Here is a 26,842-nt window from a genome sequence, read left to right as displayed (position 1 = left end):
CACTGCCCCTTAGAGCACAGCTTGATTATTTTCACGCCAGACACGACTTCCACAGCATCTGCCCTTTCTCTCAGCTACCGGCAAGACCAGCTGCACCTCCCCGAGCAGACCCACCCGGGCAGTAACGCGGCTGCAGCGCTGGCCAGGAGCCACAGAAAAGTACAGGGAACAAGCATAGGGGCAGATTTAAAACACAATTGTCACGCGATTTTTTTTGTGTAGGAAAGGGTTTTTTTTGCCCAACAGGTGGGATTTAATAACTAAGGAAGAGAGAAGTGCAATTACGAGGTTAAAACATGCAAGTAGGTTATTCTAATTTGAGCAAGTAGAACTTCACCTCATTGCTGGGCGGTAACTCACCGTTTTTAACAGACAGGTTGGCTGCAGAAGCTACTATCAATTCATATGATTTGAAAACCTGGACCACAACTATTTTCCCTAAATGAAATTAATGGCTAACGGGTACCTCGCTGTCGAAAAAAATAAGAGAGCTTAAACTCGCAGGCAGCGCAGTTCTCAAAAGACACGTTCTCAGCCTGTATCCCTGCGGAGTTCACGCTGTACTGCGAATGTAGCACAAGGCACATTGATGTATTTTGGTCACTTTATTAAATGAGATATTAAATAGTTTAAGTTTCAACTACTAAACAGCACTTTGAATGGTGAAAACACAGATAGTATATCGTCATACTTGAATGCTTCTTCTCTTTAAAAACACATTTCCAGTCCTTATATATATTACAAAACAGCCTTATAGGAAGAGGTGACACCTTTTCTATAGTACTTAAGATATTTAATACAGAACTGAAAAGCCATCTAATAGAAACAAAGGCAAGTCTTCACAGCTGTATGATTTCAGCAGCCAAAGCTGGTTGATGGACTGAAACATTACTATACAACTGGGACAAAACATATACAATATCACAATACTAAGCAAAAACGCTTTACATCCAAAGGAATAAACAGGTTACAAAATGTGGAGAATTTAGCAGGCAAAACTGTATTACAAGCAACATTTTTATTCGTCATCTTAAGCCATTTCATCTAGTTAAAACATCTAAAACAAATATAAAAATGAGCCTTTTATTATCTTATTGATGTATGTTCTGTCTTTAAATATTTGTTAAAGCTTGATGTTATACTCAAAGCACATTGTTATGCAGCTAAAATGTCAAGTGAGAAACATGTATGCAAAGTGGTCCAAGTTTTATTTCAATGCTTATCTTGGATTTCTTCTTATGCATTAGTCTTCTGTTATCCATAGTTTTGTCCAGAATGAAAAAAAATGTGCCTTTAAATGTTGCCTAAAACTTCCACATTTAAGTCTTTGAGTTACTGTAAAACTCCATTGAACATTCCCAGGTTTGGTAGAAAGTATTTCTCTTATTCACGACACGTAGGAATATCGGCGAGAGTTGCCCAGAGTACATTTGCTTTCAGATGTTTGTCTCAAAGTCTCACGTTTTGTTTCTTCTAGTGTGAACACGTCTCTCTTTGCTCCCCTCCCCCCAAATTAAATTTAATTGTAGAGCTGGCAAAGCACTAGAACATACTGAGGTTCTTTTGTGGTATCTTGTAATAAAAGAGTACAAGACAGCAACTTGTTAGCTGGTTTTGCAACAGGTCAAACAAACTCTGTTCAGATCACAAACCAAGTTTCAATCACAAAATGAAATGTCACGTAAGATTTGCATATTTAGATGCAAAAACCACTTGTCCATTCAGGGCAAGAACTCAAACTCCTGCAAGAAACTTTCCAGAAACCAAAACAATTTTAGTTCATGTCAGCAAGTCAGAAGAGTCCAGCAATATCTGGAGCAAACACCTCCATCCGCTCGTTTCTCCAGAGTTCTCTGTAGTCGATACACCATTGCCTCAAATGTTCCTGTCGCTTACTTTTACCCCCAGATTATAAACTTTTTTTTGGGGGGGAAGAATCAACCAAACTATATTCAAAGAAAAGCCCTATTTGTATTTAATTATATCTTCACAAGCACAAAAAGTGTGGGTAAAGAGAGTGCTAATGATATATAATAAACCAGAAATTTATCTCTGGTCTACATAAAAAAAACAACCAAAAATCAAGCTCTTTGTGTACTAAATCATGTTTTCACACAAACGAAAGGGAAGGGGGAGGAGTGCATAACCAAAACTCTTATCTAATAGAGGAAAAGTTATTTCACTGTTCTGGCAGCTCTGGAAGTTGCTACAGCACTTTCTTTGTATTGATTTTAAATCAGCAATGGTTCTGCCATTCTAAAGTTGTATATATAACAGGGTTTGACCCTGGCCACCATCACCATTTTAACCCCCAAAATACCAGGAATTTAATTGTCATGGCCCGTCTCCCACTGCCGGCAATGGGAAAAGACAGTAGCACCAGCATTAAGGAGTTAACAGAAATGTGCTTTGTATTGGACTCCGCATAGAGTAAATCAGCGTGTGAAGGAAAAACATCTCCAACTCCAAGATCACCATTTGTTATTCCATCACATAAAACTGAAAATAAAAAATGGCAGAAGACTAGGGAAGGACAATCACCTTCCCCAAGTCACTATTTAAGGCTGTATACACAGTTTCTGTATAACTGTATGACTCAAAAGTTTCAGAGCAGTAGTATTTAAGAACATTGTACTCAATTCTGTTTCAAAGAGTATTTTCAGTTCCTGTTTCATTCAGCGTAGATTATATAGTATGAGCCCAGACCTCAGTCAACAGGAAACTAGACTATTTCTGTTACAATATTCCCACTAATACAAAGAAATGGGTAAGCAGAAAAGTATTCCATAATTTGAGGAATCAACTCTAATCAAGAACTCAGCTGTTTACAATTCACATATGGTATACTGAAACATACAGACCTGCAGTCCTTCCTAAGCTTCTCAAATTTGATGACAGCTTCGCAGCTACTAAAAGCAAGCATAGGAGTTTAGACAGGAAACCTGTGGAGATGCTACTGTTACGGGAGGACTTGTTTTCACTGAAAACAACTTGTTATCTCCTGTACTCAACATATGTAAGAAGATTCTAGGCAACATCACTGACAACAGGGAAAACATTATGTCCTATTTAAACAAAGCTGAAACACTAATATGGAACATGGCATTTAAGGGGACCAACCAAACTTTTTTTTTCTTTTTTTTTTTTTTTTTACAGTTGAGTTCTGTTAAGCCATTGATTCCTAAAAAAATAAAAGTTCTTTCTCTGATTTTAACAATCCTTTAGGCTTTTAGTGCAAAATCACATTGATTTCCCTGGGGAAGGCCCTGGATTTTTGCCTCTCATTGGGGGTGGTGCTCGTTGTAATGGTGGTGGCTGCATACCACCAGACACTGACTGATACATTCCTCTCATATCTATCTGTTGGTAGTTGGAAGGATTCATGATTAAATTTGGAGGCTTTGGCATCATGAGATGACTCATTGCTGCTTGCTGGTAAGACATCTGCTGCTGTTGCTGCTGATTGTACTGCTGCTGTAGTCTTCTGTTCATAAGTATCCTCTGAACACAACTGATTAACTGTGAAGGGAAAGTAGAGCTGTTACAACTGCATGACCCCTCTCAACGCTGCAAGTATCAAGTTCAGAGTTAAAATCAATTTGTTAGGGAGAGCATGGCAGAAGGAAAAAAGCACCATTGTTATCACCATCACTAATGTGATGGTATTCACAAGCTGATTACTGTAGAAACCACTTAGTAACACCATTTAGGGCTAAGTTCTCTTAATGACTTGCCTATTGTATTGCATGCAGCATTTAGAGAAGTTGCTCCGGCAACATGCACTATACTGTGAAATTATTCCCAGGTATAAGTTACACCATTATTTGTCAGGTACCATTTATCTTCCCTTTGAAAGTCCTGCATGCGGACTGTCACTAAATGTTTGTTTGCCTAAGAGAAAACTCTTCCCATTGACATAATCTGGGCAACTTTCAGATTTTGTAAAATAATTCTAAGCTAAAAAAGCATTACCAATACTTTCTAAGATGTCTGTTTCCCAAGTTGCTTTCTGAGCTCTGGGAATCAGATTTCTCTTTAAGCCTCATGACCTTCAAGCAAACTACTTCACCAGAAAAATACTCTGGCCAGTATTTTTTTTAAATGAACTTCTCATGGAGTCTCCTTCGGTGAGGCTGAGCAATGCAATCCAACACACCGCAGAAGTCACCGTCTCCTGATGTTACCTCACATACACGGTTACACAACGCCAGCAAATACTTGACCCATTGAAACATACGTTCTGTAAGTACGTATTTATGTACTTAAACGTATACGTCTATTTTATGAACACACACACATGCAAAGACCATACTGAACATCCCAGTTCAAACACAGACAGTCGATCAAATAAATATTAGATATTTTACCATCTGTTGTTTAGTAAGGACATCATTATAGATGGCTTCTCGGCGCTTGACATCAAGCTCCTGGCTTGCCTGTCTGCTCAGTGCCAGGGCCTGTACTTGGCTCTCTGTGAGTGTTACATTTTCTTTCCACTGAAAAGGAAAAAAACCAAAACCTTCTTGGCACCAGTCATTTTAACAAAAGCGTAATGGTAACTGAGGTCTTGCATTATGTTCAGAGTTGCATCAAGAGTTAAAACACAGCTCAATTTCCAGTAAAGGCAAAATTATACTTCACCAGAATCAGAACTCTGAGTTATTAGTTCTTCTAACCACTAATTAAGATAATACCCCTCTAGATTATTGGGAGCAAGTGAGAAATATAGCAGCCCAAGATAGATAGGGAAGGACAAGATACAAGAAATACATCTTATTTGTGTATAATTATTATTCTTATTTGTAGAAAATCAGCGTTTTCAGAGCATGGCAAATAATTATGGATCTAAACTGCTAGTCCTCTAAGGCTCTATGTCATGTAGATACCCATTAAGGGTTACTGCAAGCTGCAGGGATAAAGGTCAATACAAACTGGAAATTACATTCATTAATAATGCAATTAATTAGCTGAATGACCATATTCAATAGTAATTTCTTTGCCTGATAGTTTAACCTTTTCCCATCTCCTGATCTAAACCTACAGTTATCCATTGCACTCACTATGGTTGAAATGATGTCTTCAAGGGGCTGAATTCTTGCTGCAGTTACACTGTTGGTTGCTTCCACAACTTTCTCTCTTCCTTGATTAATAAGGTCCTGAGAAAAAACCAGAAGATTAATTATAAAGCACAGATACAAAGAATGCATTTCTTTGCCAACCTTTTGTAAGTTTTCTTCTGTTGCACAAGTCAATGTCTAGGCTTCCACACAACTGAATTTCAGCATAAAGTAACTGAACCAGCATGTATAAATCTGCCAATTTGTACGGTGGACAGTATCTATAAAAAGCTGTTTTTGTACCCAAAGGTTTTCAGATCATCACAGGAGTGCTACACTTCTACCCAAGCAAATTTTCTACGACATTGACTTTGATGACGTTACAGTTTCAACTCATTCTGTGTTCTCAAAATATTATCTATTATGCTAAATTATCTATTTTAGCATAATACTGGCATGCATTGTGTATTATTCCTCAGGTATATTCAACACAGGTCCCCCTGATTTGCACACTTTGTTACAGATTTTCAGTTCTTTAGCACAGACTCCTCACCAGACACTAGTAGGTATCATACGACAACTATGCCTCAACTCCTGCACTTTACAGCCTGGCATCTTATTAGGAAGAAACGCCCTCAGCTACTTCAGCGAAGATGGCAAACCAAGACCCGAGATAACCGAGGAACAGAGCATGCGTTCCTCTCTCCCATTCCTTCTCGGACAGAAGACAGATGGAGTTAGAAAGCTAGATGTGGTAATTAACGTCTGCAAAGAATGCAGTTAATCTTCCAGAATCCTGAGATACTACACAGGTATAGGTTTATATGCATACAAGTTAGACTTCAATATAGCTACAGACACACACGCACAAAAAGCCTATTAAAAACAGAATACAATTACATAAATATCAAGATATTTAAGCATGACATTATCCATTATTTGTGACAGAAAAAAAACATACATGCTTACAGCACCACAGACATGTTACACTACTTGGATTGCTACTTACCTCCAGCTGTTGATTACTCATTGCTGACAGAGCACCCAAATTGAAAGGAATATACGGTGTTTGAGAGTTGAAATTTGTGGGAAGCATATTGGTCCCAGTCGGCATGTTGAAACGCATAGTCAAGCCCTTAAAAACACAAAATGCACTTATATTTGAATAACTCTGATAATTCATGGTCTTCTATAACAACCCATGAAATACCACAGGCAGACAAATCAGCCCTTAGAGAAGACTACAAGCACTGTACACGGCGCATGAAGGCTAACCTGTCTCAGTAAACTGAAGATCCTTTCCAAACCTTAATTCAGAAGGACATTTTAATCACAGAGGAACCTAAGTTCTAGTCTTGAGTAATACGGGAGTTTAGCTTAATTATAAGTATTTGCTATACGAAGAAAAAAAATGACCAAGACTTATTAGAATATCTTAAGTTGTTTAAGATGCGTTTTTTATGTTGCAAGCCCACTACTTGATGTTGAGTTTGACCTGACTGTAATCAAATTTTGAAGACGTGAAATGCATAATTTATTAGCAGGAATATAAAGCTCATCTCCCATATGGATTTCTCATAGGGCCATTTCAGTGCTTACGATATTGTATCTTCCTATTTCTTCTCCCTCACAAAACCTTCTCCCAATACTCCCATTTCATTTGCCATTTGTTCACTCAAGATGGTCAGTGGCAATTTATACATCCACTTTTTGTACTTTCAGATTACTGATCAGATCTTAATATCAAACTTGGCCTTTCCAGGAATTTTTTCCTATTAGACTCCAATTACACCAAGTTATCATATTCCTTTTACAGTAAAAAAATCCCAAACCTGTAGCCAATTTACAATTTTCTTCATTCTACAATCTGCTTAAATATCAAATAAACAAGACACAGGGAATAACGGAAACCCCCCCCCAAGGTTTTTTAGGTCCTTTCTGGCAGATGCCTATATGTTTGTGGGATCGTAGCAAAAAATTCTGAAATCAATTGTACACCTTTAATGGAGCTAGAAATTTCCCTCAAATGGTAAAAGAGTGGTATTACACAGGACACCAGTTGAGTTTTATTACGAACAGAAAAAAATGTGCGTGTAAAAGGAAAATAAAAGGAAAAAGTAACTTTTAAATCAAAGTAACAAAGAAAATACGCACAAAAGACAAGCATTGAAACAGCAAACAAGACACGGTATCTCCATTTTTCATATTTGCTTTACATATCCATTTCTTGGCCTATAACAAAATTAATTTCCCCCAAACAAACTGAAAAGGTAAGTGGTACTTAAATCTGGAAAGGTTACTTTCATATATGTAAACTGATTAGATAGCTTTACCTTCTTTTCTGCTTCATATTCTGCCCATGCTGCCTTCCTTTCTTCTTCAGTGAGTTCCTCTTCCTCCTTATGGTCCAGGAGTGAATCATGTTCGTGATACCCAACTATATACTCTTTATTGATTTGAAGCAATTCTGCCAGAATTGTGTCCTGTTCAAATGAAGAGACGATAAAATGAGAGGTCACTCAGTAGCTCTATTACATTTACTCTTTGCGCATGCCTAACGTACTGCTTTGACCCAATTTCACAAATAGCAGCTCAGAGCACTTCACAGCGAAACAAAATTAAGAAATAATTTAAAAGTACCATTTTCCTCAGAGGGAGGGTAACGGATTAACAATCTGTTACAGAGGTGACAGTCCCATCACTTAATGAACCACAGGAATGCACTCAGATTCCACAACAATAAATGCAGTTTAAGAACCTAAAAAGAATGGAATGTGCTCAGTGATTTTTCCTTTGCTTAGGCTGGATACCTGAGAGGACCTATCAATAATCTGCATTTATAATATGTAAAGAGCACCTCTCCTGGATTTAAAACACTAAGTAGTACTTTGGTCCATCAACTGTCCATCAGCATTCAACAGAAAAGGATGCTTTCTTAAAACTGTTAAGACATGTGTCGAGATAAAATAGTCCCCCACCCATCTGGACTAAGAAAGGTCAAATCACTGCTATGAACCAGGTTTGATCAGCAGGTTGCAATTTAGACCCCTATATTCCACAACACCCCTAATGCTTAATTGCTTTTAAGGTTAACCAAAATATACTACAATGTCCCCTATAATGGCAAACTATTGTAAGGTTTTGTTCACAGGCATACTAACATTTTATATACAAATATCTGTATTTTTTTTTATATATATATACACACACACACACACATACATATAAAAGAAAGCTCCGATATAGCTCAGCATTCAGTCCAAGACTTCTAATACAAGAAATTATACATAAATCCTTTTTTTTTTTTTGAAATGCAGAGTTACAAGCATGTTGAATATTTCCTAGATAAAGCAAAACCAAACTAGCTGCTAGCCAAAATAGTAAGTTGCTACTGCCCTTGTCTGGACTACAGATGCCACATTATGATAGATCATTATCTCAATTAAAAAGTGATATAAAAACAGATAGAAAAAATGAATGTGAAATGCTGGTATTTCAAGGTAGCTGGTAATGGTTTTGCAGTCCTCATTCTCACTGAGTCAACATTCCAGTCTCCACAGTTTTTCAAAGATGACGCCTCTTTGTGTTAAAATAAAGGTAATGCTGCAAAGGATGAACAAAAACGCGCTCTATAAGACTATTAAAAACAGCTCATGCTGCACCGCAGGAGTCCCCTTTTGGAGATAATTATTGAACATGGGTTTTTTTAAATGTACTTGTATCAGTGATGAGCTTGCTGAATTAAGTAAGCTCCAATATACCTCAGCATTCAGTCCGAGATTCATAATACAAAAACATTATCTCGTTGAACTTTTGGAGCCCTCCTGAAACGAATTACAGTGAACTCAATATACTTTTTGCAGTAGAATTATATGAATACCTACAGACTCACTCCACAGCATGCCCTTATTCTGCTAGCATTTGTATGAACTGTCCGACCCTGACATTTTATAATCTAGATAGAACAATGATTGGAAAGAAGGGCTTGTACCCACAAGCAAATAGATTTTTGCAGCAACACTGGGAACTGCATGTGGAAGTCCCGACCAGTGGTTTTTCACAACAGCTACAGAAAGTTGTTTGTTTCCGTGTGTGTTTAAAACTCAATTATGTTAACCGATTATATAAGCTAGTCTTTGTTTCATCCTTCTACTATCTGGTCTCCCTAAATTTGAATCAATGCTTTCATCGCCAGCTTCTCAACAAAAAAAATCAATGTAATATCTGCAGGCCTAACGGGCACAAGACACAAACAGTGGTATTTTTGGGGTGGTGGGAAAGAAGGCAGTGAGAGAAAAGGGATGCAATAATAGGATATGACGAAAACATCTAGAGGAAGTGGGTGAAGAAGTCAAGAAGATATTACAAAAGCAAGTTAACATAATTAAAGTGCTCTCAGCATACTGTAGCTGTACATCAGTGTGTCGACGGTTCCTGGACATGCATATGCATTAATTTCCATGGTAACACTATTATTGAAAACAATACTGGAATATAATCCACACTCACTTAGCCAACACAGTCTTCAAAATGTGGTTTAAATTACATCCAACTGTGTGTTTGCTTTTCTTTGTCTAAACTTTATTTTGCATTAACTTTAATGATGGAGCTTGAAAACTGGGATATAGAAGGTACTGCCATTTAGTTTGTTTAATTTTACAATGAAAAAATAATAAATTCACCTTACATACAACAAATCATCAGAATAAGTATTCCTTTTAATTTATTTAGCTTGTTGATAGAACAATGATTATCAATTGGTTTATAAGCTTTAAGATGAAATCCTGGTGAAGAATGAAAAAATGAAGAGATACTGAAAAAAGGTTTTGAATTTTAAAAAAAGGTTTGTCTTTTTAAAATCCTGACGGAAATTAAATGCTATGGAGAGATAAATGTATTAGAAAGGAAATCTTCCATGAAGGAATGCAAGTTATGTCGTAATTCACAAACAAGTTTTTCTCAACCAATTGAACATTTAATTCCAAGATTAAAAATAAAAATAGATTTAAATAAGCAGCAAATTTTTCTGATTCTGAGATCAACAGCCTTCCAAACTTCACAAAATTGTCCCCTAGTACGGAACTACAGTAAAACACATGCCCTGGCTATGTCCTGAGGTAGTATAAAATAATGATATACTACATGCAACTGAATCTGCACTATTATTTTGATCTGCTTTTCCAATCTGCATTACATGACCTCAACTGAGCCAAGTCTTCATTTCACATAAAAATGTGACTGCGACTCTAATCCACTGAACACGCTGGTCTGGGGAAGAATAAGCAAGGAACAGAGGGTGCAATAGTGCCAGCTCCAAGGGACACACAGTGCCCCCCATCTCGTCTTTGTCCAGCTCCCACCTCATATATACTGCTCTGAAATACGTACCGCACTGGTCAAGGTAAGCCACAAGTATTGCACTTATCACTGAGTCCGGCTATCAGTATCTGTGGTGAAAAAACCTTTTTCAAGTTAGCTACGTATCAGCCAAGTCTACCCAGTATACAATCCTTCCGGAGCCGAGTGTTAAGAGTCTGTGAGAACCTACTTTAAAAAAACCCAAAACAATAGCCCAGTCATAAATCACATTGATTTAAAAAAAGACTCCAGATCCACTGTTAAATTCAGAGCCAAGGAAAATGTAACACCCGAAATACAACCATAATACATTAAACAGAATTTTCTCATTTTACACCATCTTTTCCTTTTGAATTGCTACTCTACAGAAATAATAACAAAACCTGCTTATGCCTTTAGTCTGTGTTAGATAATGAGTCACTACGTTTGCATAACGCTCATGGCCTACATACACTAATTATTTCTATACTTAAATACAGCAAATTTGACTGCGTGAGTACTCAGTCTTAATACACCTGTTACACCTTTTTTGGACTGAATTTCTGAAGTAGTCCTTTTTCAAGTCTGCAGGGATAGCAGATGAATGAAATCAAGCAGTGGAAGTTAAGACTAATTTAATAATTCATGTGAACAACATTCATAATAAAAATATTCTGTTAAAACGAAGTATTTACATTGTTCAAGACACAGAAGCTGTTTCAGAGGGGTAAGGGCAGAGAAATGGCACTGTGAAGTTACAGTTGTAGTGCAACAGGCGTTTTCCCCCGAGAACTGTACGCGCTGGCTCCTCAGCACTCCTCGGCAACCCGAAGGTCTTGTTCAGACCACAAAGGGCAGAAAACTGCGGCTAAAATTAAAACCTGATACAAAACTTTGATAAGCTTCCAGGAAAACTACATACTGCACATTTGCCGTGTGACTTTTTATATAAAATAGCAACATTCAGCGTCTTCCCCCGCCTTAACAACACTTTCTAAGAAAACTGGTCTTTGACTGGAACTTGAATTATTGCAAAAACAAAATTCTCAAGGATGTATTTTAAAAATCAAGTAGTATTCGTTTCTTCACTCACATAATGGCTTTACTTCTGACTTTCAAAACAGTATTGAATGAATTCTCCTAACCCATTAAAAACACAAGAATTAAAAAACATTTTTCTTCTTACATCAAAGAAGTTGACAAGTGTTAAAACTAGGAGTTACAAGAAGAACGCTAACGCTCAGCGCCGAATCACTCCTCCTCAACAAACACGACTCCGGGCTGCATACCTAAAGAACCTTCCTACTGTGGGGTGTCACTGAAGTCAAGAAGTTCTCTGACTTAGCAGACATCCAGCAGAAAACCTATCATCCCTCCAGGTTTTTCCACATTCATGCTTAGACGGTTGGAGAAAAGATGGAAAACATTTCACCTAATTCATATTCATAATTCCCTCTAAAAAGCATGCTCGGAAGGGGTCAATTCCAAAATGTGTATTTTCAAACATCTTTCTACCCATGTTCTGAGGAGTCTGTTCTTTCAGAGCCTAGCTGTATCTCCACTTGACACTTTTAGTGTATTTACGTGTTTTTACTGTGCATTTCACACCAATGCTAAGGATTACAAAGGTAATCCCTTACCTTTCTGTCTGCACAACAGTAAAATTACACAGTGATAACAGTGTTCAACAGACTATGCTTTGAAGATGTAAAAGAGGCCTGAAGACAAAGAGAGACAATTATACACAAAACCTGTAAAAGGCAGAACTAAAGCCTTCTTTTAGCCTAAATGCCTATTTTGCTTTGCTGGTAATTATAAAGGAACAGCTCAGTCTTTGTAAGCAAGGGGCAGACAGCTCAATGACGGAAGAGTAATACAGGTAAAGTTTTAGTGGCCTTTGTTCCCAGCCAAGAGCTGCAGAGATCAGGTTGGGTGTGCTGAACTTGCCATGAACAAAGCATCGGAGTATCACGCAACACGATCTTAAAGAGAATTTTAATCTCCAAATGCTGTGTAATTAATCGATATGACAATAAAATGTTTTCATAAGCATATCAATAGTCGTCTTAATCAAATTTTTAAAAAAAATGCTATGAGTGTGATGTTAAAGTCATTTAATTGTTAAGAAGTTTTATAATTATAAAGCTAAATCATGTATTTCTGCTAAAATTACACTGGAATAAGTGATAGTTAACTTTCTGAATGAATAACCTTGCACAATTTACAGAATAACATCCACTGCAGTATTTCCTAGAGCTGACACTTACTTTTGATTGTTTATGTAGGATTTTAGAGAACAAAAAAAGACAGAATAGTAAATAAAACATAAAAGTTAAACTTACAATATTATAAATAAGGCATGAGCCACAATTCAATTACACAGATCACAGGAATCAAGGAAGGAGTCACTGCAACTACTGGACTAGCTCAGTTTTGTGTGCAAAGCAAGAGCCTAATTGTGGATAAAATGAAAACAAAATATCCCAATCAGCGGAGTTTCACCAGGAAGATAAACGCAGCCAAGAATAATTAAAAAAAAGTGGGATCATCAAAATAGTAAACATAAGTACCAAAGGAAACAAGCTCTCCAATATAAATTCCTTTGGACCGTTTACTACCTTGGTGCTAAGCACTACTCGTCCAGGCAAGGCAGGTCAATGCCATCAGCAGAGGAGCCACCCTAAATCTAACTATTCCCTCGGCGTTTTCCCTTGGCTGAACTACCCAGGATTCGTTCATGGTAACTCGCCACTCAGGCGTATTTGATGGCCTTACAGAGCGGACTTCAGTCCTACCCTCAGACTCCCTGCCCAAAGCCCAAACCGCAAGTAGTACTTTACATGATGACAGCTACTGATTTTTATTAACGCTGCTGGGAACACTTTCCCCCTCTCTAACATTTTGGAGAAGTTTTCACCACAACTATACCGACGACACAGGAAAACACCAGCTACCACGCACGCCACCGGCTACTCTGCCAGCCGGCTAAAAATGCGCCTCGGGAGTTACGTACTTCCTACGACACTTCACACCTGCAGCTCTCAGCTCCCAACTTCTGCAGGAGCTGAGGGAACTCAGCGTCCAGCATGATTCTTCCTCACTACCAAGACTAATTCAGGGGGGACAAAGAAAGGGGAAGAATATTTGGGGGTTAATGGCTAGCTTCCCATATTCTGTGAGGCTATCAGGAAGGCAAAGCCCTGCTTTCAACAAATAAATACAGAAACTGCTAAAATAAGATGAATTTACCTGATTTATAGCCTTTTCAACCAACAAATAAAAAAAAGGGATTACAAATTTGCACACAGTATGTACTAAGATGCACATCTTTAGAAGGATGAAATTCCATTCAATACTGTTTGCTAAAACCATGAAAAAACGAAAGAGAATTCCAGTACACAGATTTGCTCTATTCACAGCCAGGGACTTGGTTAAAAGCTTGTATTCAACTTAATTTACACGAACCTTACACTGATGGTTGGAAGGGAATTAATATTTAATTGGAACTTAATATGGAACTCAATATTTAAAACTGAATGATAAAGTAAGTTTGGAGTTTATAAACTTTCTCTTTTACATTATACTTCATTAATTGATTTATTATTGTAAAAGAAAACAAGTAACTTTCGAAATATAATTATTGGATTGATTAATGCTTTGAGTAAGCATATTCAGTTCCTTCACAGGCTTTCGACCTATTTTTATTTTCTTAAAAATTAGCAGCAGCAGCAAATGGTGATGCATTAGCTATGAGTTTGTGGAAGCATAAATGTATATGGCATAAACCAACTAAGAATGTAAAAAAGATAAAATAAATACTACTAATTATAACCTAAAGGAAGATGTTTTAAATTCAAAAATGAATTTGCCAAAATAACAATGTACAACATAGTAAAAAGGTAGAATAAAATCTTCAGTTATCTACAGTTTACTGCTTACAGTGAGAAACAGTGTAATAAGAAGAGCTTAGATACAGTCATTAAAGTTTGTTTTCAAGGGTTTTAAAAAGCATGTGCAACAGCGACTAACACTTAGAGGGCTAACACTTCCTAAATCCCCCCAGCAGCTGCACCCACACTGTAGGTGGTCTAACAGACTGTTTCAGAGAACGGCTTAACTATTAAGAATGCCAATGTGATGCCTGACCACAATTTATTATATTATAGTGGTCTACAGATAGCCTAGAACGGAAAACATACCATTTTTCCTTGGAAATTAATAGATTTACAAACTGAAAACCTCTCTCCCGACACCCAGATACTGTATAATGACCTAAACACAGTAGTAACTCAGAAATTTAACCAGTTAACTAATCGCGGGCTACACATTTACGTGTTACTGTTTACTAGCTATTCACCTGGTAAGAAGCGAAAATAATTGCAGAACAGTTTAATGATGAATTAGTCTTTAGCAGACCACATACACAAAGAATGTAAATTAGACAAACTACAAAACCTTAGCCTAACCTTAAATACAAACTGACTTGGAAAAAAAGAAAAAATAACTGAGCCAGTTATTCTTTCCCCTGAAGTTTACTCCTGGCTGACGGTAAAAGTTATAGTTTTATTTTTAACAGTTAGTAAATTTTTCAGTTCCTTAAATATCACGTAGGATAGTGAACCACTACCACGTAGAGCAGTGACAATGAACCACTACTACACACTCCACATTCATTACAAAGAGATTTAGACAGGCCTCAGAGAAAACAAACCATTATGATCTTTAAAAGTTCATTTAACACCAAGTCGGAAAAAGGTCTGACATCACTACTTCGTATTACCTCAGAGTATAGAATATCAGCATTCTCACTAAGTTGTGTAAATGATTGTCTACAAAAATGTCACTGGTCTCTGCTAGTACTGGCAACACTAAGAACAGATTACAAAATCTTACGTTGTCCAAATTTCCTCACAAACAGTAAATAAGGGCAACTCTTTCCCCGTCTCTACTGTATCTCTATTAATTGTCCCTACAAGAAGAGTTAAACAAGGAACTAAAAACCAAGCTGGAAAGCTGCCTGTCAGGAAAGGACCTGGGGGTGCTGGTTGACAGCCGGCTGAACATGAGCCGGCAGTGTGCCCAGGTGGCCAAGAAGGCCAACGGCATCCTGGCCTGTATCAGAAATAGTGTGGCCAGCAGGAGCAGGGAGGTGATCGTGCCCCTGTACTCGGCACTGGTGAAGCCGCACCTCGAATACTGTGTTCGGTTTTGGGCCCCTCACTACAAGAAGGACATGGAGGTGCTGGAGCGTGTCCAGAGGAGGGCAACGAAGCTGGTGAAGGGCCTGGAGCACAAGTCTGATGGGGAGCGGCTGAGGGAACTGGGGTTGTTTAGTCTGGAGAAGAGGAGGCTGAGGGGAGACCTCATCGCGCTCTACAACTACCTGAAAGGAGGTTGTAGCGAGGTGGGGGTTGGTCTCTTCTCCCAAGTGACAGCGATAGGACGAGAGGAAATGGCCTCAAGTTGCGCCAGGGGAGGTTTAGATTGAACATTAGGAGAAATTTCTTTACTGAAAGAGTGGTCAGGCCTTGGAACAGGCTGCCCACGGAAGTGGTGGAGTCACCATCCCTGGAGGTATTTAAAAGATATGTAGATGAGGCGCTTAGGGACATGGTTTAGTGGGCATGGTAGTGTTGGGTTGATGGTTGGACTCGATGATCTTAGAGGTCTTTTCCAACCTTAATGATTCTGTGATTCTATGAAAAAGGCGTGGCAAAGGAGAGCATGGATTAATTTGACTCTTACAAAGTCTTACCTAGGTAGATAAAAAACAGATCCTGAAGGACAGTATCACCTCACAGATTTGTTATCACAAATTGAGGTAATGCTAGGTATCACCAGCACCCATGTTAATTTGAATCTTGGCTTCCACAGCTTCCTGCAGTAAAACTTCTATTCACTGAAATCGTGTGGAAAAGTATTTGTTTGTTCTGATTTAAGATTTCTGTCCTTTAACTGAAGATCTTTTTCTTATACTGTCAATTACATTGAAGGGAAACTCATTATTTAGCTCCTTATACCATCCGTTATATTAATCACATATTTTATTGTCTTACCTGCTATTCAGCTCCATTCGAAGTGAAAAATACCGCTCTAAAGTGAAAAAGCAGCACTCTTCTCCTTCCAAGATCAAATACACCATGTCCTTAATCAGATGTAAGTTATTTTTATAGTATATAATTCCTAGTGATGTGCGTCAACTTACTTTTGGCAACATTGGTGTATCTCTCTTCTTTTTCTTTTCTGAATTAGGATCATCCAGCAAATCTGGCTCAAAAGTGTACAGCTCTGTAAGTTCATTCATAGTAAAATGACGTTCAACTTGCTGTTGGTCGACAACTCGGAAAGACAATGACTGCTTTGTTACCTGACGATCATAGATCTTGTCTTCCATCGTTCCCTAAAAAACGAAGACACTCACTTTCATACAAATACTGGACCTTCTTGTTATATAGGAAAAAAAATTGATAGATATAAAACAGCTAGAGTAACAACATAACAGTGCTCTATTTTCCTCTTTTCTTTGACCCCATATCTGCAAAATGACCTGAAAACACTTTGTTTGCTGAGAAAAAAAAAGAAAAACCCTTCCTGGAAGCGAACACAAAGTAATAGGAATTGTGTACGTGACAGATGTCATCTAGCTATTGACTAGAGTAAGAAATGTATTTTTTCAGTAGTTTTTTGAAGAGATCCGTTTTTGCTTCAATTCCCCAAAGTAGGATTATGACAAAAAAATGGCAATTTCCACAGCATGTACCTTATTTTGCTGCTTTGAACAGCCTGTAAAAAGGAAAACAGATACCGTATCACTGGGGTGGAGAGGAGAAGGGAAGGGAAGCAGTCAAGTCTAATTCATCACAGCTGCGTATGAAAAAATTAGATCATTGATGAAAAAAGGAAAATTACTTTAAAAAAAAAAATTATGACTATGAGAAGTATGAGAACAGCACAGCCTGTTCTGAACATCGTAATTTAAAAAGGATATCAACAGTTCAAAAGTACACATAGAAAACTATAAAAATAGACTGAAGCCTGAAGAAAAAACCCATGTCTGACAGTAACGTGTTACAAAAAGTAATCTATTTAAGTCAGCAAGTAAATAGTGACTTGATCAAGAGCTAAGTACTGTTACTGGGAAAAGGTCTTCGGTCTACTCTAACACCTGAAGAACTAGAAGATGAAGCAAGATACTTCCTAACAGAAATAATGGCATTATACTTAAAAAAGCATAGATCAGTGACCATCAGAATTATTACACATCTTTAATATTTGTAGGGTGATAGAAGTGTGACACAAGTTTTCAAATCATGACTGGACACCTTTTTATAAAAAATTCTTTACCTCCCTGTGTTTTCATTCCAGTTGGACCGTCAGGGGCCCACAGACCAGGGGTCTGTAGAAGACAGCTACACTGAGCAAGCCTATTGCCTAACTACAACCATCCTCTATGCAGTCTATTCAATTAAGAATTTTTAGTGGTGTGCAAATTAAAAAAGCTGAGAACACTATTCTGAGTCTGGTTGTGTGAATCACTGCTAGAATTCCAGAATTTGTGTTACACAAAGTATCAGACAAGGTAGGCTTAACAGGAAAAAAATTAAGTTGATATTTATTTTACCAATCTTTCCTTCAAGAGTTTTTTCAGTGGCCAAATACCGCTATCAGATTAGGCTGGAAGATGACTGGATCACGGTGGACCACTACAGACTTCAACACAAGTCCAAATAGTTACAGTCCAAATAGTTACAGTTTACAGATTTGACTGCAGGACCAGAATATCACAAAAAAGACAGAAACCTACCTGAGCCAAAAACCTGTACACAAACACAGGTTTGTTCTGCCCAAAGCGGTAAACCCTGAAAATACTCTGGATGTCATACGATGGGTTCCAAGAAGCATCAAAGATGATTACTCTATTAGCAGCCACAAGATTAATTCCAAGGGAACCTGCTTTAGTGGATATAATAAACAAGCGGCCTCTGGAACAGAGAAAAGTTGCAGAATTTTAATATTTGGAAAACAAATATTGTTCCCACGTTGCTGTGTTACTATGGAGTTGTTCATACACTCAAAAACCTCATTAAAATACTGTATTAAGCATAAAACAGATACAGATTTTACAAGGACAACACTTTTAGCAAAAGTTGCATACACTCTCAGAAATACAGGTCAGGGCCTTTTGCAAACCAACTGTTAAGAAAAAATGGTGAGTAAGAAAGTAAGAAAAAAATTTTGGTTTTTGCATTTTCAAACTCTAATAAAATTAGTTATATCAAATTAAACCATAATTTTAAACAGGCATATCCCATGCTACTGAAACTGTTTCCTGGCTAGCAAACTGTCAGGATAACTCTAAAATGACACTGTCTCTTTGATGTATCTGCTTTTTTTGAATACCATCTCACTCAGGTTCAACTTAAAATGAGCTCTTGACAGATATCTGACACAATAAACTATTTAAGAGCATTAACACTGAATTAGTTTACTTTGTTCAACTTTTTTTTTCCTGTACATTATAAATGACTGCAACATAACTACATATTTTATTTTTTAAACAAATCTAGGAAGGTGAAGCTCCTTAACTTCATTAAACTTGTACAAGTTTGTACCTATCTACCTATCCAAATCAGATTTGAAAGTCCCATCTTGTATGGACGGTGGATGGCTGGCAGACAATCTGGAGACAGCTAAGAGAGCTATATGCTTCTGACTGACCAAGTGACTGCTGTCTTCTGGCCAGACCCCACTGGGCTCTGACCTTCCTAGGTCTTCATATCCTTTTAAGTAATTGTAATAGAAAGACCGTCTCGCATCCAAATTGCTTACAATCTAAACAAGAATGGAAACAGCAAGGAACACTGAACAAGTATTGATCAGTACAAATGGAAGTAATCTCAGGAAACTAGAAACCTATTGTCGTCGCACGTTTTTTGTGGAAGTTCTACACCTGACAACATTGTAATATTTATTTGCCTAGCCTTAAGAGGTCATTAAGCTAATACAAGTAACAAAGAAATAGGGAACAAAAGAAAGAGAAGGGGGAAAATCAAGCATATATATCAGAAGAGATCTCACCTCACATTAGTTTCATCATTAAATTCTTCAGCCCATTTCTTTCTTGACTGAGCTGTAGTTGAACCATCTAAGCGATAGTAATCAATGTTTCTGAACCATTTTCCTTCACCTGTAAGTGTAATAGTCAAATTATTAAAATGCTGGTTGCATAAGTAACCAGACTGGTAATACTGCATATACACAACTCTCTAAATAGTAAAAGAACAAATATGGAACATAAAATACACTATTCTCTGACATTTTAAAACAATGGGAGAAGACTATAAGTTATTCAAGATAGAGAATGTTTTTGGAAGATACAGCTGCTTGCCACAGGCATGCCTTGAAAATTATGTAGTGAAGCTTGCATAACAAAATGTAAAATATGTAACATGACAAAAAATAATAGCAATTGCATTTGTGATGACAATGATCATCCACAAGCCTGCAATAGCTCCTACAAACCCTAAACCAATTTTATCTAAAAAGATTCAAAAATAGAATAAAATAAATGTTGTCAATATAATTTTACCTTGCAAAAAGTATCCAGCATCTACCACTATCCATTTCTTCTTAAGATTTTGTTATTTTTTACAAAAAGATCAACTGATGACACTCCTCAAAGCAGTTTTATGCAGATTGGAATTTAAAGATACAAATTTATAATCAAATTATGTTCCAAGGTTAAAATTTAACTGAAGTATTTGAAAAGACCTGAGCTTTTTGGGGGTATTTCCTCTTTTTTCATTATTTCTGGTTGTATATACACATTTGTAGAGATACGCTTTAACTTGGAGCCAAAGTTAATTTTAAAAAGTAACTACATCTAATCTTTAGGCATTATAGTACTAATTGTACTTCTCTAATTGATCTGTGCAGTTTCCTGTTACACAATTAGTGTACGTAAGTCTCTCCCATACAAATAGCATTCACAAGTAAATGCTCAAAAGGCGATTTCAAAAGTCAAGGCCTAATCATTTTGGAACTGAAATTCAGAAAAATCTTTTTTGAGTTTAATTTCTCTGTGACTTATTGCTACTTCTTGCCAGATAGGGAAAAAAATTGTTACAGCTGATAGAAGATTTTCTTCTCTCCCCAATTCACATAGCCCATTCATGGCCATCAAGGTATATGTACACAAAATGAACCCCACTCTGCCATCAATTATAAAGAAAACAGCATTTTTAGGAGACAGCACTGCTCAATACAATCAATTACAAGAAACAGATTGTTGAGTTACGTCAGGAAGGTCTCTATATGGTGAATCTTGCTATGATACATAGTCTAATTGCTTACCAAAAGAACTACCACAAATGAAGAAAACCCCACCCCTTAAAACATTATCTTGGACTAAAGGCAAAAACTCCATAAAATACAGGCAGCTCGTAATATCTGAAGATGACAAATGTTCAGCAGCTAAGGAAACAACAGCCAGAAACAGTAAGTCGGTGAGAGATAGATACTGGAGATCTTCATCTAACTATGGTGTTGGTACCACTAAGCCACACTTCTCTTATGCAACTGTTCAACACGTTTACACTTAGAAATAAGGTATTTGAAAGGAATGGCAGATTCAAAGGAATTTTTCAATCAACACATATTGGGAACCAAAACTTCACATAAAGACGAACTGCATCATCAGGAGCTCTGCGAGGATCTCACAGAGTAAGCAGAAGAAACATCCTACGCAGAGGACAGGTCTGGCTAGTGAGAAATTCCTCGCCATTTGAGCATCACTAGGGTAATAATTAATTCAATACTTTGCTCCCTTACGAAATCCATAAAACAATCTACTGCAGTACATATAAAGCCTAAATTCACATTTTGCATGTTCTACACACAGTTTTAAAGTAGTCTAATTTTCTTTCATTATCTCTCTCCCAGTAGGAAGGATCAGAATTTGCCACGCATCAGCATATAACATCACTTTTGTACAGAATTTAACAAAATGTCCTCTCTCCTTTCAGATGATGAACATTTAATCTGCTTAGCTATATTAAGCACGGATGATACAGAACGACATCAGAAGCAAGAGTCCATAATGGGATAGCCGAGACCACCTGCAGAGGAGACCAATAATCCTGCCAACTTCAGGAATAGTACAGAACATACAATACTTCTAATGAAAACAATTATTTCAAATCCATTCCCTTTGGACTGAATAAAGACTTGTAAAAAACTTACTAGCTTTGCAATTGTTCACGGTGACGCTCACCTTTATAAATAGGAGGCTTCTCTTTGTCAGTTTTCTCCCTGTTGGCCAGCTCCAGAAAATCTTCTATCAAATCCAGAGATATTAGGGACTGGCTAAATACTAGGCTGAAAACAGGAACAGGAAACACAAAATTCATCTCTGAGGTTATTTTAATTATTGTATTGCTTTATTTTTCTCCCCTCCTCACTCTGATACTACCTTTGAAATAAACAGCCTTTCTAGACACAAAGACAGACTTTGGTGGAGTACATGCATGTATGGGAAAACTCACTGATAAAAACGAATGTAGCATGCACATTTGCTTCAGAAAACAGCTACAGCATTATGATGTGAAGAACACTGTCAGACTAATACATTTATAAGGTCATTAAAAATATCTCTAGAACTGACTTACACTTTGTCTCCAAGCTCCTCTGCCATTCGAAGAATTTCAAAGAGAAGCACCATTTTCCCAGAATGTTCCAACACTTCAGCATCTGCATCAGTGACAAAATCTTTGTACCAATCTGGCGCTGGGCTACCAGGATTGGAAGAGGATGTAGCTTTGCCTATAAAAAACAAGCAAAAAAAAATTTCAAAAGATAAAGCCACAGTCTCCATTTAAATGCTTTGAAATGTCTGAACTACAGAATTGTTTCCTCATTATTAGGCTTAACTGGTATGAAAAGAGTTAAACGGGCAAAGAAAAAAAATAGCGTTTGCACTATTAGCAATTACCAGATTAGCCCCTTGTTTTTCCAGGCAGACTATATTATTAGAAGTAGCAGGAGCTGCAAGCATAGTAGTTGTTCATGGAATTAAGGAATTTGCCATTTTGCAACAAAGCAGAATTCCTGAGAGCCCTCTCAAATCACCTTTTGCAAAATTAAGCTGCTTTGTATTTTATTTACTTGTATATTATAATCACCTTCATCTGATTTTGTAACCGATGGAGGGTTGTTTACGAGTTCTTCTGCATTTCCTTCTCCACCTCCACGAGATCTTGAATTCCAGACTTTAATGACTTCAACATCATTATCACTGCCACTTCCGCTTGAGCTACACTCTTTCTTCACTTTTTTCCCCTTGGATTTTTTTTTCCTAGAAAGGTAACATCGTACACCCCTTATTTTTTAAAAATTCTACTCTTAGAGAACATATTCTAACAGATATATAAAATAAAAAATAAACATTCACTTTTATAGGAATCACTTAAGTTCTATTAGTGAAATAAATCCAACAAATAGCAACAAATAAAAGCTCAATTACTTTGCATAATCATCAGAACTTAAGCTCATTGAAGTTTCATCGGAATCTGAAGCTATGAACTCATCCAGACTGTCTTCATCAAAATAGCCCTCAAAAGAGAAAAAACAGAAATTTTATTAAGTACGCTCATCCAGAAGCTTTTATTAAACCTTTAGCCATCTGCTTATTCTTCATTTAAACAATGGTAAGTTCTACAAAGGGTTGGCCTTGCAAAATGTTTTAAGAATGACAACATACCCAGAAACAAAAATATCACAAAAACAGCAGCAAAATTACCCCACAGCAACAAAGATTTCCATTAATTTGACGAAACTTTACCTAGCATTTGGCAAAACTTATTTGGAAAGTTCTCAATAGAGAGTATTTTGATATATCTAATTTACCTTATTTTCTTTGCTAATATAGTCCAGCTGCAAACACCAAGGGTGAGTCCAGATTCTGCTCAACATCTGGAAATCCTGGAATAGTTTAGCTCCAGCTTTGCCTCTTCCACCTTCATTGCCACTACCTACACCTGACAATAAAGTTCAGGTTTTAGAGTGAAACCTTGAAGTAAGTTTGCCACATACTGTTCCCCCTTTGAACAATCTGTTAGTGCAGTACTGAGTGTTCTTTCCAGATGCACATCATATTGTAACGTCTCTTGTAAAAGAGGTCAAATTACTGAGTCACAGGCATTTTTTTCCTAGTTAAAGTTGTCAAAATTAGATTTTCCCCTTTTTCTTGATAATGAGAAACATGATTACATTTTTACATAAAAGCACATTTTTCCCCAGTATAGGAATGAATCCAAATCCTCTTAAAAGGACAGTCATGTCTATTCAGGTTTTGTAAAAGCAGCCCAAGGTAGAAAACACAGAATAAAATTTGCATTTAGATTTCAATGAATTTGGCTTACTATTTTAAGCTACCTTTATTTAATGACTTGTAATGCTGCAGTATTCTATTACAATAAAGAATCTAAAAAAAGCCCAGCCTATTTTTTCATTGTCCAAGCACAAATTAGTGCAAAGTAGTACAACATTCATGGAGTTAAATTTCTTTTTTGTAGTCTCAATTTCTCATTAAGCAGCACATTAACTTTTGGTTCTTGAAACAGATTGGTTTTCATATTTATTATATGCATAATTTAAGGCATGTACACCTGCAAGAAAATAGTATTTATTGCACCACAATCATCAAATATGGCAAAACAGGCACAAAGCTTATTCGGTGTATTTGCTCAATGCACAAGACAATCCCAGTAAACGTCTACAGAGTACAAATATTTTAACAAAGCAAGTTCTTGCTATGTTTTAATCATACAACAGCTTCAAGTATCTTCCAATTCGTGCTCCCCTATGACTTTGGGAAATGGAATTGTTAAGGGTAACAGACATTCTTAAATTTGACTTCCCTAAACCTGAGCTAACATCAGAGAGAAACTTGCTGTTAACAAGTTTCAAGTTAACAAGTCCTTGTTAGGACTATAGACTCTCTTTAATTTTTTGTATTACAGAACTGAAAGAAAACACGTATCGTTTTCACTAAATGAAGGAAAAACTTGGTAAAATTGCATCTAAAGTGTGTATTTTAGTTTATGCCTGTTACACTGCGCAGGAAAACGTGATTTTAAAAAGTTGCAGACGAGAAGCAACAATTCCCCTTCTAATTTATCTTCAGTAGCAAGACTCGCTTTTTTATTTAATGAAAATCAGAAAGCACATCATCGCCTTTTGAAATACAAAAGTAATGCAAAGAATTAATGTGGGCATCAGCAACCAGCATAGAGATTTGCCCTGAAGACCTGAGCCGTGGTTAGCTTAGACAGCTTTTCCCCCTCTAAGAGAGGCCGTTGGTCTTTCCTTTCTCTTTTGCCCTCTTCTTTCTCATATTGTCTCTGGCACTGACTGAGCCGACCAAACTGGCAGGACGCTAACCCAAGACGAAGACAGAGAAAGCAGATAACGCTTTCTACTAGCTCAGGGAGTTTAAGCAGCCCACGAAGGGCCGGTAAGTCATGAAACAGTACAACCCCTTTTGGCAAATACAAACTTAGCTAAACTCAAATAATTTCGGTGAGCCTTCAAGTCTAGGCGACTAATTAAACTACCTGTTAGGCAGTGCATTTTCTTATAGTTAGTTACACATACACCCTGTTAATAAATTAATGACTCCAACAATGTAGCAAATTTGAAGCTCACTGTAATAGGCTTTTTGCCAGAGCAAACCTTTCCCGTAACTTTAACAGACACTGGACTAGGGGCTACTTCTTCTTATCTGCTGCCTGCTTTATTAAAAAAGGAAGTATTGAAAGCCATTGTATGTAAAGACTTCCGTAAAGAGTAAGAGAAGAACAGCTGTAAACATACAGCACTAGCTCTTACGCTAATCAATGATCTGTAAAAGATTTACATTGCCATCTAAAAGCATGGCAGACCAACAAAGCCAGTGTTGGGAGAGTCTGAAATTACAAAAACATCCCCATTTTGTATCGGAAATAGGCCAAAGTTAACCTACCAAGCTACCATAACTGTTGTGATTAAAAAGTTCCTATGAAGAGCTACAAAGATTTAACCTGAATTATTTAGATGCATGCCTGTAAAGTAAATAGCTAATGCTTATCATTTTTAAGCTACTAGCTTTTGGAAGGCATTTAGCATGATGTAGAAATAAACAGAACACAACCAACCTGCTTTTTAGAACATTTATATAAAGTAGAGCCAACACAGAACAGACTGCAGTACGGAACTAATTAGGAATCAGCACTACAACATATATTGTTTATATACTGTTGTGAAGTCCTATTAATGTAAGAAGGGGGTGGTGGTGGTGTTTGTTTTGGTTATTTTATAGTTTTTTTTAAATAAAACACAAAGTTTTTACTCCTTTGGAGTAAAAGGGCAAACAGGGCAGCTGGCATTTAGGCATCCAATTATTATTGGAGGTATCAGTAGAAGTGAAATTATTTTCACTGGTCCTTCAAAACTCTTTCCTTCTATAACTTAGCCAAATAGAGACAATAGACAAGAGAACTGTGGAAATGAAGTCAAGCTGGCACTCTCTCTAGGAGATCACAGACTGTACTATCCAGAATCTAAAATCATTAAGACAACACAGTGAATTTCATATTGCTATAAATCATAGCTTAATTTGAGATACAATTAATCTTTCTTGTAATTAAACTTGGGAAGTAACCAGAATAGAAAAATATAATTAAAAAAAAAAAATCCATCAGCAACAGACACGTATTTTAAGACAGGTGGCTTAAAAAAAAAAACCCAACAAAAACCCAAAAACCTGGCACAACAGACTACATAGTACATTTTGTAATCTCCACAAAAAGTGAATACACGCCTCAAGCTTTAGACAAAATCCTAACAGCAGTGCCTTAAACATTCTTGACTATGGAATTCAACCCCCCATCATTAAGTCAATTATTATAAACAGTATTTAAAAAACCAGAGTTGCTCCAGAACCCAAAAACTGCTGCTGAGGAATATGGCTGCATGAAGCACAGCGGTACAGAAAACCTCACTAAAAGTTCCTTGAGATTACCATTCTAATAGTTTATGTGGTACGTACGTGTATAACATTTAGAAGTGTTGATATTCCAATACCTTGATATACTAAAATTACAAGCTGCAGTGGCTTATCTTAATGTAAGTGAACAGCACACCAGCCCACAAAAACGTATTTTGGGGTTTTGGGTTTATTTTTCCTTATACACCTTTTCAATTAAACAAATTTACATTTTATTGGGAAGACACAAGTCCCAAGACTTGCAAGACAGACCAGTCAAGACCCCACTGAAAGCTGATGAAAAGCACGGTCATTGCGAAAACCAGATTTGTGGGTTTTGAGAACAAAAGAAGAGATAGTTCCACAAAAGAGCCAGTATTTGACAAATAACAGCTTCAGCTAGCATAATGACAAAAGAAAACTGCAA

At 37.0% G+C, this 26,842-nt stretch overlaps 1 protein-coding gene across 1 annotated transcript in view; it reads right to left on the bottom strand.

Moving 5' to 3' along the window:
- Positions 1-590: 590 nt before the first annotated feature.
- ATRX (ATRX chromatin remodeler) overlaps positions 591-26,842 on the bottom strand; it is an 88,551-nt gene continuing 62,299 nt past the window's right edge. Inside the window, exons 23-35 of the mRNA XM_075162707.1 lie at positions 23,298-23,438; positions 22,915-23,003; positions 22,574-22,746; positions 22,061-22,214; positions 21,667-21,770; positions 19,473-19,581; positions 18,199-18,376; positions 16,600-16,794; positions 7,391-7,540; positions 6,067-6,192; positions 5,061-5,156; positions 4,368-4,496; positions 591-3,519 (exon numbers count right to left, since the gene is read on the bottom strand). Of these exons, the coding sequence (XP_075018808.1) occupies positions 3,241-3,519; positions 4,368-4,496; positions 5,061-5,156; positions 6,067-6,192; positions 7,391-7,540; positions 16,600-16,794; positions 18,199-18,376; positions 19,473-19,581; positions 21,667-21,770; positions 22,061-22,214; positions 22,574-22,746; positions 22,915-23,003; positions 23,298-23,438 (1,923 nt within the window). The 3' untranslated portion in view covers positions 591-3,240. The remainder of the gene's footprint in view (positions 3,520-4,367; positions 4,497-5,060; positions 5,157-6,066; positions 6,193-7,390; positions 7,541-16,599; positions 16,795-18,198; positions 18,377-19,472; positions 19,582-21,666; positions 21,771-22,060; positions 22,215-22,573; positions 22,747-22,914; positions 23,004-23,297; positions 23,439-26,842) is intronic.

The sequence above is a fragment of the Calonectris borealis genome, chromosome 13 (genome assembly GCF_964195595.1).
Source record: "Calonectris borealis chromosome 13, bCalBor7.hap1.2, whole genome shotgun sequence".
Classification (NCBI taxonomy): domain Eukaryota; kingdom Metazoa; phylum Chordata; class Aves; order Procellariiformes; family Procellariidae; genus Calonectris; species Calonectris borealis.
The sequence above is the reverse complement of the archived record's forward strand: the minus strand, read 5'-3'. Positions and strand labels throughout refer to the sequence as shown.